The 11,236-nt window shown below is 48.3% G+C and overlaps 3 protein-coding genes across 3 annotated transcripts; all 3 read right to left on the bottom strand.

The window, feature by feature from the left end:
• Nucleotides 1-1,279: 1,279 nt before the first annotated feature.
• BDV37DRAFT_245700 (nitrogen permease regulator 3 family protein) lies at nt 1,280-3,821 on the bottom strand. Its single transcript, XM_032081680.1, has 2 exons — nt 2,803-3,821; nt 1,280-2,744 (listed from the first exon to the last, which is right to left on the bottom strand). The coding sequence occupies exons 1-2, from the start codon at nt 3,533-3,535 to the stop codon at nt 1,357-1,359; spliced, it is 2,121 nt and encodes a 706-aa protein (XP_031942701.1). The 5' UTR covers nt 3,536-3,821; the 3' UTR covers nt 1,280-1,356.
• A 308-nt stretch (nt 3,822-4,129) lies between these two features.
• Nucleotides 4,130-4,854, bottom strand: BDV37DRAFT_245697 (coiled-coil-helix-coiled-coil-helix domain-containing protein). Its single transcript, XM_032081679.1, has 4 exons — nt 4,742-4,854; nt 4,605-4,639; nt 4,345-4,459; nt 4,130-4,286 (listed from the first exon to the last, which is right to left on the bottom strand). Exons 1-4 carry the CDS (start codon nt 4,789-4,791, stop codon nt 4,205-4,207), a joined length of 282 nt encoding a protein of 93 aa, XP_031942700.1. The 5' UTR covers nt 4,792-4,854; the 3' UTR covers nt 4,130-4,204.
• Nucleotides 4,855-7,533: 2,679 nt separating this feature from the next.
• BDV37DRAFT_293246 (alkene reductase) lies at nt 7,534-8,767 on the bottom strand (the record flags this gene model as incomplete). Its single annotated transcript, XM_032089367.1, has 1 exon — nt 7,534-8,767. The coding sequence occupies exon 1, from the start codon at nt 8,629-8,631 to the stop codon at nt 7,534-7,536; it is 1,098 nt and encodes a 365-aa protein (XP_031942699.1). The 5' UTR covers nt 8,632-8,767.
• Between the last annotated feature and the right edge of the window lie 2,469 nt (nt 8,768-11,236).

Here is an 11,236-nt window from a genome sequence, read left to right as displayed (position 1 = left end):
TCTCTGTAGAGATCGATCATCGATGGGACACTATTCCTTGTTCTAAAGTATTTCTCAAATCACGGATCCTGATATCGACAATACATACACCGGATATGCGGAGTATATAGAATGCTGATCATTTAGAAAATTTTGACATTTTTACTTTTGGTTCCTGTTTCCCCATTCCTTTTCATTAGACTTTATTTCCATTCTTTGTCGTCCTCAATGCTATGCGACAGGAGGATCAGGAGTCATACCAGTACATGGATACTCTTACCTGAGGCATGCATATAAAGGTACTATGTCTCCAATGTATTGATTTTACATACCAGTGGGGCACCTGTCAAAGCAAGTCTAACAATATTACACGCCCGGACAACAACAGGACACAGCGAACCATAGCAACCACAATTCATACAATTGGGTTGATCTAGTTGAATTTCTCTCGAATACACTTGACTAACCCCCCCCCCTCCATATTCCCCAATGGCTTGCCAATTACGTACTACAAATTAACAGATACGGAGACCTTTGTAATATATGTAGTACTCACGTGCGGTGAATCAATGACAATGAGCGGTTTCTGTAAAACCACCCATGTTTCAATCGGGCCGGGTAACTGAGAGTCGCATTTCCTCGAAACATAGTTTCCACATAAATTTCTTCATCCATTACCAGAAGTGGTATGTCTCCGTCACACATCTTCAAACAGCTGTCTTATGCGCAATCCCACACTTAATCAAATATTTGGTCTGGTCGGGTTTAGCGCTGATACTTGCAGAAAGTGATAGGCTATGTGCTTCTTAATAGACCAGTAATTTAGAAACCAATCTAAGTGATACCGCAATTCCGTACTGGCCTAATTTTCTACAGATCGGTATATTTGGAGGCCCAGGAAAGCCACACGTGATCGATATACGCATTCGCATGTCCTTCCGGCGTATGCCGTGGGGATGAAGGTTTCTGTTCCTCACATCCCACTGCATAACCCGTGCACCAATGGTAGCGGCCGTAGATGCCGAGGCGGAAGAACGAGGTTCCTACCCTACCCATGCGGTTAGCCAGTTCAAAGGAGGGAAAAAAGGGAATTCTGCCAGGTGAACAGTCGCTTAGCGCAAGGTTATTAGGGCTGAGGCTTGCGGTCAAAGGGGATTACTTGTTCGGAATTCTTCGGATCCGCTGTTTTCAGTGGATGTGCGGCCGAAAGACCCGGGATATCACATGATCGCTCATGGAGATCGGATTAGTCAAATCTTGATGGTCTGGATTCTATTTCCGGAATGCCGATAGGTCATATCGTTCGATTATCATGGATATACATGGTTCTGTATGTATCGTATCGTGTAGTCATTACATAAGTCACATCGTCAAACACTACCAATGTCTCACACCGATCAACACCTGTTCATTGGGGTTCAATTCGATGGATGACTGCGAGCTGGTGACCAGTCCCAAACGCGTGAGGACCTGCCACACCAGTTTGCGCTTTAGGTTCTCGCGCACTGGAACCTTTTCGAGGGCATCCATCCCATTGAAGTACTTAATGTAGACCGGCCACAAGTCCTTCATTGCGGTTCGCAGCCCTGCATATTCCGGGTCGTTCTCGTCGATGTTGGCGCGTCCCCTCACAGTGAACCTGGGCTGTTTAGGGAATCGTGAAACGATCTCATCGAGCCACCGGGACTCTAGCGGCGGAGCACGATGGGGGAACAGAATCAAAGATGCCGTTTTCAGGGAGGTGTCATGGTCGAGGAGAGAATGCGAGAGGTCTAGTTTGCTGTCAAGCTTATACCGACCAGGCATTGGCGTTTCCTCGCCGCTGTCTTGACTTGCGAGCGAGGACGATGAAGACGAGCTAGCATCATCGTCGTCATCCTCTGATGTATCGCCATTGTGTTTGCTACTGCCTGAGAGTATGGACGATCCTTGTTTGCTGAGGTATTTGTCCACTTCCTCACGTCGAAGAGCCCTCTCCACTGCCAGCTTAATCTCTGGAGACACTTTGACTCGTGCAAACGTTCGGAGCTGAGTCACCCATCCTCCCCGTAGTAACCATGCTAGGATCGCAAAATAGGCCTCTTTGTGGTCTTTACTCGGAATAAAGCTCCCATAGGGTCTAGGCGTGCCACTCAACGCCGACAGCATCTTCGGTAGACTGGGAAGGGTTGGAAACGCTAATTGGTATGCAGCGGTTGCTACTTCTAGTTTGCTGAGGTCACAGTTCGGGGAGACGAAATACACATCCCGCTGGTGGAGTGGCGGGATGGCGCGTGCTCGCCTCCAGTACACGAGATGGCTCGCCAACATCTGTATGGTGGAGAGAGGTATCCCTGACAAAGCAGATATTTGGGCAAACGATTTCGTTGGCCTTGAGCATCGGATATAGTGAGCAAGGGCGGGAGCTAGAGCGCCTCCTGACGCTTCTACGTCCTTAAGGATTGTGGCCTCGTCACTAAGCAAAAGTAACGCAAAGTGCTTAGCTAGCACCTGATGCGGAGCAGTGGTTTCATCAGCGGTGGGGTCATCAGCAGGTGTAACACTATCTGCTGTCGTAAGCCAGAGACCTGGGTACGCTTTGTCGCTTGGCCCAGGGAGATAAGGCGTCGAGGTAAGAGGTGGGATTTGAAGCGAAATAGATACGTCCGGGCTCAGCGAAACGGAAGCGATCTTGGACGCTGAAATGTTACTGTAGACTGTGTATATTGCCCTTGCTAGAGAAGAATGGTGTATGAGTTCAGAGTAGAGCGAATTGACAGACGTCCCTGTAATCATCAGCGCCAGAAGTCCCATTCGAAGCCAACTAGAAACCAAGCAACCTACTTGTTTCTTTCGCCTTTTCCTTGATATGTGAAATATGCTGAGCTTCCCGCCAGACGTAGTCCGTCCGCGCCTGCTCCCACTTCAGTGCCTTAGCAAACTTCTTGATGATATTATCGTATATCTCTCGGATGCGCATGGAGTATTCCAACAGCGGCGGGTCCAATACAAACACCACATTGAACATGGTCATCGAATCCTTATCGTCACCATCCAGCAATTCACTTAGCGTCCGTGAGCTCTTGATGCTTCCCATCGAAGCCCGTTGAGAATCTGATGGCGCCATTGTATGCGGGCTCAGGGTTTCCGTCGAGGCAGAGATAGCCTCATCGGCATCATCGCGGGTATCCTCCGGCGATTCATTATGGCCAAGTTCGCCCCCCTCCCACTCCGGTTTGGTCTTCTTCTTCTTCCTTCGCTGTTTCCGCCAAGTCCCATCCTCTCGAACAAAGACCGGCCACCCAACAAACGCCAGATCATTGATTCCGACCTCAAACCGCCGCTTATGCCACGACCGAGACGGGCTCAGCAACTTCTCCCAAACATCAGCCTGTAATCCAAGCAGCGACTCCCATGGCTGCCGGAGCCCCCCTCCTGAAACCCCCGCGCCATCTTGTCTATCCGACCCGGTCCCGGAATCATCCTCGACGTCCGAATTGCCCGCACGCTTCCGCATCCCACGAGCCGACCCTATGGACCCAGCCCGCTGCGAGTCCCCTCCAGGCGAAGCAGCCATGGAACCATGATCATCGAGACCAAAATTACTCCACCGTCGCCCAGCCGACAAGGCGCTTCCGGCGAGATGTGTTGAGCTGGCATTCTGACTCTGGGCATGCGACTCCTCCTCGTCTTCATCGGACGTCGACCCGGACTCTTCACTGGAGCTGGACTCATTGCTCTTGGAGGATTTGGCGCGTGAGGGGCGACGGCCTTTGGGTGCTGGGCGGAGTCCGTTCTCACTGAGGGGGTTGGGGGGATAATGGAACACGAAGCGAGGGCCGGCGCGGGAGCGCACGATCAAGATAATCGCGACCAGACATGGGTCTGGCGGTCGTGCAATTGACGACATTCGTGGAGGTACGATGTAAGTGTGAGGGTTTGGCGATGCTGCGTTAGTTTGGGCTTTAAAGCTAGGGTGACGGATGCGCTCATTGGGTTGCCGTCTGCTGGAACTCCAACTGGCTTTCCCCGCATGGATTCGCGTCAACTGGTTGATCTACATTGCTTAACTTGTCAACCTCCAATACATGGCGAATGTATGGAATGTCTATGACTTGAGTTTATTTGAGTGGACGTATTTTACAAACCAAACTAGATATATACACAACCCGCCAACGCCCAGGAGAACAAGAAATATCTAAACATCAGACATGGTATCATACAGCTTCACCAAATTCAACCAACCTCACGACTTCTCATTCGCATTCTTGCCTTCCTTGTCGAAAATAAGTCCCAAGTTCTTGAACTCGTCCGGTGCCATCAGGTTCCTATACAAGACTTCCGTTAGCCACCATAGAGTCTCCATACCCAAATTCTTGCACGTACTTATCCATCCGGCAAGCCAGATATCCCTTTGCCAGTTTCCGGCACTCTTCATCGTTGACGCCGCGCTGGGACTTGATACATTTCAGGTAACCGGCGATGAGGTGTTTGCATTCGCCTTAATCAATTAGATATTAGCACAGTTATGTTTTCCGGTTTCGAAACGATCGCAGATAACCTCGTCGACACCCCGGCGGGCTCAGAAGATCGAAATCGAGATGGTAGATAGACGTAGGCTCGATCGAAGAATTAGGAAACCATACCTTCATGGTCAAGTGGGAAACTGCCGCGCTCGGGACTGCATTACAGGTTAGCCTTCAACTTTCGAAACCATAGCTTCTACGGATGATATTGCGTGACTTTATGCGCCAGGAAGAATGAAGGAACTTGGGAAACTCACGGAGTGGGCTTGGTGGGAGTCACGCCGGTGCCTGGAGCTCCGAAACCCATTGTGACTTTTCTTGTATTCGAACAGGGAAATCAGGAGAAAGAGAGGAAGCAATTGAGAAATGATTAAGCCGACAAATTGAAGGTGTGGAAATAACACGGCCACGGGACTTGATGGTATGGATTGGGAAAACGGCGCCGTCGGTCTCCGACTCCAGTTGGAGCAAACGGTGCAAACTCACCACTTAGTGACATGGATGGAATGTATACGATTTCAGACACGCTGAAAGTTGTAATTCTGTATATACCTCTGCAAGGCTGCCGTAATGAAAGCTGTTTGTATTATATGGTACGCAGGCGGTGCTAGATGAGAGTACCTTGCATGTTAAGTATGCTACAGCCCTCTAATTCTGTACCGCATTCTACTAGTCATTGAACCCGTAACTGCAGTGCTGCATGGCATCTGCCTCCCCTGTCTCCTGTAGAAATGCATGTACGCTAGCCAGGGGGCCCTTGCGAAAAACATATTCCCGGGGATGCGGAAATTTTGCTCCAATCCGGGCATTGTAACTATTAAATTCAGGGCTGGGATATTCATTACTAGGTGACTTGCACAATAGTGGATATTGGGTTACATCTGCTGCACTTGTTCCTGCTTGGGATGTTCAGCAATCAACAGGGATTTATAATGAACTCTATTAACTACAATGTGAAATACTACAAAGATGGCATGTTACGAGAAAGATATTGTTCACAAGGCAAGATTTGTATTGGGGTATCATAAAGTAGCTAAACTCATTCCATTTGCGTAACCTGCGTTAAGCTGTCAGCCAAGCCCAAAACACATCTTCATGTGACAAAAGACAGATAGTGTAGTGATATCAGTTCTCCAAGGTGAAAATTTTTTTTTCTTCAATGATGTTCAGTAAGAACACAGCGAAATAATTGTTGCTCATCATAGGAAAGCTGGGGCAAGGAGATGCAGGGATACTCACTCTTTGAATCTTGCTGGTTTACACGACTATAGCAGCAGAAAATCCTACATCACGAAGCCAGTCAGCACATATCAAAAGAGTGTTATGTGTGATTCAAAAGTGTGATGTGTCAACAATAGTCAGGCTAATGAATGTTAGCGGAGTGATACTTGTACATAGTAGCATATCGAAACTCACCTCATTAAATCAGAATTTTTGTAAAATGTTCATACCATGCAGAGCATGGATCACACAGTGTGAATAATAAGATTCATCATATAAAGTTGACTGGGTTGGGTGCAACAGAAGCAACAGAAAAATTGGAAAATACCTGAAGACTTGTTAGTATATTGCAAGTCCCACGAATGGCAACCAAAGAAGGATAAGCCGAAAGCTCAGGTGACGAGTTCTCAACAAGTAGTACACCGTCCTACACCCGCAGAGTTTGTACGCTCTGCTTTTGATGGATGCAGGTAGATGTATACGTTATGTCCGCCCGTTCGTTCATGGTTTCTTCATTGGAATCGAACAAGAAAATGGAAGAGATTTGTTTACCTATTGACATTCTGTTAGTCAATGATCATGCAAGTTAAACTTGTTGGTAGTAGCAAAGGTTGTAGTGTATGTCAGACAAGGCTGAAACTTGAGTTATACACGAATTCCACATGGTGATTAAGTTTGAGGAATGCCATAGCGTGTCATAGAGTCATCATTCGAGGGGAGAAAAGGACAAGAAAAAAGAGGGAAGTTTGTTGCATACCTTTTACAATACTATGAAAAATATTCGATTTGAGGAGAAAGTGAAGTCATCCTCCAAATTGGATGTACACTACACAAGACATTCTCAAGAATACAAGATCATGATTTGTAACTTGAGACGCCAAGGCAATGCTCAATCCATGTTGTTGTTGTCGCTGAGGTGTAAAGCTGGGAAAGTTCAGAGAAAAAATTGTTGTGGGTGGGACGAAGTTTTATAGGTGGAGAGCTTGGACCAACGGTAAGCGGGTTTAACCCAAAGCGTTGTTTGCTGCAAAGACAAACACAATTTTGTACCCTAACAATTACAATTGAAAATCCATGATGGTACGGAGTACAACTGAAGTCTTTACAAACCCAGCGCTAGTTTCTAAATAGATGCGCTCAAAAACTCCTTGAACAGTCTAAATCATATGTAGACAGTGAGCTCTACTGGCCCTCGCTGCAACAAATAACTCTTTGTATGCTATGGAAAACCCTCGATAGATCACTGCTATGGACCTATGGTTTAACAAGATCGTGGCTAATTGGCGTTTTAACACCGAGTAGATAAAATGTATTCAGAGACGGAACATGTTATTTCCGTTTATTCTTTCCAACTAACCCAACTTTTCGCGATAAAGAGCAGACCATAACAAGCCGTTGGTTTAGCAAAACAGCAACAATCTATACGACAGAAGTTCTATGTTCCAACAATGACGGCAATGAAGTCTCAAGCGTAACTCAGGAATCACTTGCTGGTCGAATCGGGTGAAGTTGCGCAACTGGAAGACCGATGCTGATTCCTGACCTTCTCCCTGAATAGCAACAACCTTTGAATGAGGACAGTTCTCCCCAGCACATTTGAAACCGAGTGCGTCATTTGATAGACTTGCCCGGTGGTGGCAGGCTTTTCACGTGCAGCAAAAAGTCGTTAAATATATACACAATACAATATATGCAATAGAACAAAAGACATGGAATGGATATGAGTGGCCACAAAAGACAAACGAATAGAGATTTAAATGACAAGGTGGAAAAGAAGAACAAAGGGGGTAGCCGAAATGAAAGTCTATTAGCATGTTTCAATTCTATATCAAGCGGAGACCTTGGTTGCCTTGAAGTCATCGCTGAACTCATAGTCAATATACCCTTCTGGTGTCTGTCCGTACATACTGGCGGGATCGTACGAAGCGAATGGGATGTTTTGTTGTACCCTGAAGGCGAGGTCGGGATTAGAGATAAACGGCCGGCCGAAAGCAATTGCAACGTCATTGCTCTTATACTTAGCGTCTACCGCTTCTTTAGCTGATTCATGATCGTAACCTCCGGCTAGGATGACGGGACCTGCATTGCCATAGGCATCAAGCAGGAACTTGGAGCTTTCTGCTGGGTCCTTGCTATCGGACTCACAAGCATGCAGATACGCCAGCTTGAAGTCTGCTAACTTCGAAACCAGGTCAGAGAATTGAGGGATCGGATCGGCCATGCGCATGCCCTGGTATCGGCCCCAAGGACTTAGTCGTATAGCGGTACGGTCATTACCGATTGCATTGACAACGGCTCGGGTGACCTCCACCGCGAACTTGGATCGTTTTTCAAGACTTCCCCCCCAAGCATCGGTCCGCTTGTTCGACACGTCTTGAATGAACTGGTCGACAAGATAACCATTCGCCCCATGGATCTCTACCCCATCAAACCCGGCGCGGATGGCGTTCTGGGCCGCAGTTGCAAAATGCCCGATGGCCGCGTGAATCTCCTCTTCGCGCAAGGCTCGTGGATGGTGCATTTCGTCACTGAATGCGCTTTGCATCGGTACGTCGCTGCTAGAAACTACATCATATCCTTGAGCCTGTAGGAACTGGGGGTTTGCTGCGCGCCCAAGCGCCCAGAGCTGCAGGTAAATGTGTGACCCTTGTGCGTGAACGGCCTTGGTAACATCTTTCCAGGCTTCAACCTGGGCGTCGTTGTAGATTCCAGGCACGTTGGAGTAACCACCGTGTGCGGGAGTGATCACAGTGGCCTCAGTTATGAGTAGGGTCCCCGGGACGCAAGACCGTTGCTGGTAGTACTCTTTTACTGACGGTAGGGGTCGGTGGTGCTGATCGGCTCGCAAACGGGTCATGGGTGCCAGGGCGATGCGGTGGCTCAGAGCCATGCGGCCGACTTTCAGAGGAGTGAACAATTTCGACATGATCTCAGTGTATTAATGGTACTTCCCGCGTATCTCACGATGATTCGAAATTAGTCTGTAGCGAGATAGCCCGCATTTTATATACCGATCCTGACATTCCCATCGAGCCATCCAAGGCTTCCCCGGTACAGTTTGCATGAATCTTCTATTGGCCGACCAGCCAGGGGAACCGTGGACGTTTAGCCACCAGAACTGTTTTACAAAGCATTTGTCAGTCAAGAGATTAAATCGTTGTAGATTGTCGGTTCGTCTGTGGGGCGCCGGGATAGAGTGTACCGGGCCCAGGATTGGTCGACGATTACCCACTTTGCCGACTATCTGTCGAATAACCCTAACAGAGAAAAAGGAGGGCCTCCCTGGCCCAAGTATGTCGCGATGATCTCCCTGCCATGCTATGAAGTAGCACGCTTAGATATTACGAATCTCGGCTTTAAAAGATGCCGGACTACCCGATTGATTGATAAGCCTTGGACCGAAGATTGAGCATTTCTACCAACAGTCCGGACTCTCTGGATTAGACTACGAGCTGGAAAAGAGGGCAAAAACAGGAGCATTACACACAAACATGTCTCCCACTTCCCACTCAACCCTCCTGAGAAACGGGATCATTCTCTTTCATGAGGGCCAGAATATCTGATGGCTCAAAGGCTACGACTTGCTCATCGAAGGGGACAAGATCAGCGAAATCGGACAGAACTTGGTCGCCCCGTCCGGCTGCAAAGAGATCGATTGTGCAGCCAAAATTACCTCCCCGGGGCTCATTGATGCCCACCGTCACTTGTGGCAGAGTCAGGTCCGTCCAGCTAGACCGCGGTATATTGTGAGATACATCGTCCGTTGACCTGTCAACAGCTCAAAGGCCGCCACGGCGGCCAGGGCTTCATGGAATATATGGCTTCCGGTGTGGTCCGGTCCTTGTCTATCCCGCTGTTGGGCTATGGGCTGAGGGCCCAGAGGTCTCCCCATGTTTAGATCAAATAGACTGATCAGACACTCTATTATCGTCAGCCAAGCAAGGAATCAAAGCATCAGTATCTTCGGGAATCCTATCAGTCTTCTGCTACACATCGATCCGCCGTATCCGAGAGTGGTCATCAACTGTAGAGGTCGACAACGAGTTCCTCCTCGAGTGGTGGCTATAGACGCTTGAATTCCTGGTAGTAACTGCACCGTTCGGTGATGGGCGGGTGAGCCTCTGTCTCGCGGTAGACTTTAATGTCCCCTACGACAGCGTGGTCGACTTATGGCAAAAGACCCAGGTCCTGGGGATAAAGCTCCTCACTACGCATTATGTTGCCGGGTTTATGCCAAGTACGTGGACCTGAACTATGCCCTATTTCTCTTGGACTGAGCTAATGAACTGGCTAAAGACGCCATCCAACTCCTATCCTCCGCCAGCCAGCTAACATCGCGAGTACTAATATCTTACGGAAATGGGATCTCTGAACTAGACGCCCTCACGCTGAAACCTCAGGACGCCTTTGTCTGCAGCACACCCGAAACAGAAATTCAAATGGGCCTTAGCGATCCAGTTGCCTTCCTCTGTGATTTCAAATCACACACCTGCGTTGGGGTCGACTGCCACTCGAACAATTCCTCGGACATGCTCACCCAGATCCGACTGATGCTGCAACATACCCGTGCCATTCGCAATACCCATGCCCTTCAGAGCAGCCAGTATCCCAGTGTTGATGTCCATCTTCAAGAGGCGTTTAATCTGGGCACGATCCAGGGGCGCTCAGGCTATTAATATGGAAGCGCAGATTGGGAGTCTGGCGGTGGGGAAGAAGGCGGATATTTTTGTTTTGACACATTGTCGCCGGGTATCGTTGTACTGCGGAAGAGAATCTGCTGGCGGCGATTTTGTTGTATGCGAGTGTGCGTGATGTGGAGATGGTTATTGTTGATGGGTGTATTCTCAAGGAACGGGGCGTTTTAAGGCCAGTGGAGATTCGGGATGGGTTGGATACCGATGATACGACGATCACTGGTTGGAAGGATATTTCTAGGCAGCTGTTAGAGAGTCGTGAGAGAGCTCTGGAGAGAGCAATCGGATAAGATATCGGTGCTGGGATTGCAGCGCTCCGGGGGGGTATAAGGATACTGTTATATGTTCTGGTGGACTTTTCAGGCTGTCAAGCTGCAAGCATGATATTGAGCAGCTATAGCAGTTTCGCAAATAGATAGACAAAACGTTATACCCTCTGCTTAGCAATTACATTCCTCATGCGAAACATCCAACAGAGTATCTAACTCTTGGAAAGCAATATCCTTCGTCTCTGGAAGGTAAAAATAGCACTAAAATTTACACAACACCGCATCCCCCGGGTTCAACTATCACTGGGCCCTTAGCCTAAGATACCATGAACCATGGATGGGCGCAAGGTCCACATTGCTAGGTAATTGGGGCTGTGTTGATGTCGATGCTGCAATGATAGACTGGCACGTGACCAGCTTACCATTCAGCATAAGTTATGCTGAACTACTGTTCCTTGTCTTTAGCTATTGTTTCATGGGGGAAAGTAAATATAGACCAGTCAATGCTCCAATAAGTAAAACTTGATGTAATGAGAGAATTGAGCGGGTGGGACTGCCTATGTGCACA

The sequence above is a fragment of the Aspergillus pseudonomiae genome (genome assembly GCF_009193645.1).
Source record: "Aspergillus pseudonomiae strain CBS 119388 unplaced genomic scaffold BDV37scaffold_24, whole genome shotgun sequence".
In the NCBI taxonomy this organism is placed as follows: domain Eukaryota; kingdom Fungi; phylum Ascomycota; class Eurotiomycetes; order Eurotiales; family Aspergillaceae; genus Aspergillus; species Aspergillus pseudonomiae.
The sequence above is the reverse complement of the archived record's forward strand: the minus strand, read 5'-3'. Positions and strand labels throughout refer to the sequence as shown.

Bases quoted from the DNA above. Each gene is read 5' to 3' on its own strand.
- BDV37DRAFT_245700 (XM_032081680.1), bottom strand. From the start codon at position 3,535: ATGGCTGCTTCGCCTGGAGGGGACTCGCAGCGGGCTGGGTCCATAGGG. The intron at 2,745-2,802 runs GTAGGTTGCTTG...TGATGATTACAG, and splicing joins GGAAAAGGCGAAAGAAACAA to GGACGTCTGTCAATTCGCTC.
- BDV37DRAFT_245697 (XM_032081679.1), bottom strand. From the start codon at position 4,791: ATGGGTTTCGGAGCTCCAGGCACCGGCGTGACTCCCACCAAGCCCACT. The intron at 4,640-4,741 runs GTGAGTTTCCCA...CCTGTAATGCAG, and splicing joins ACTCCCACCAAGCCCACTCC to TCCCGAGCGCGGCAGTTTCC. The intron at 4,460-4,604 runs GTATGGTTTCCT...TAATTGATTAAG, and splicing joins TTTCCCACTTGACCATGAAG to GCGAATGCAAACACCTCATC.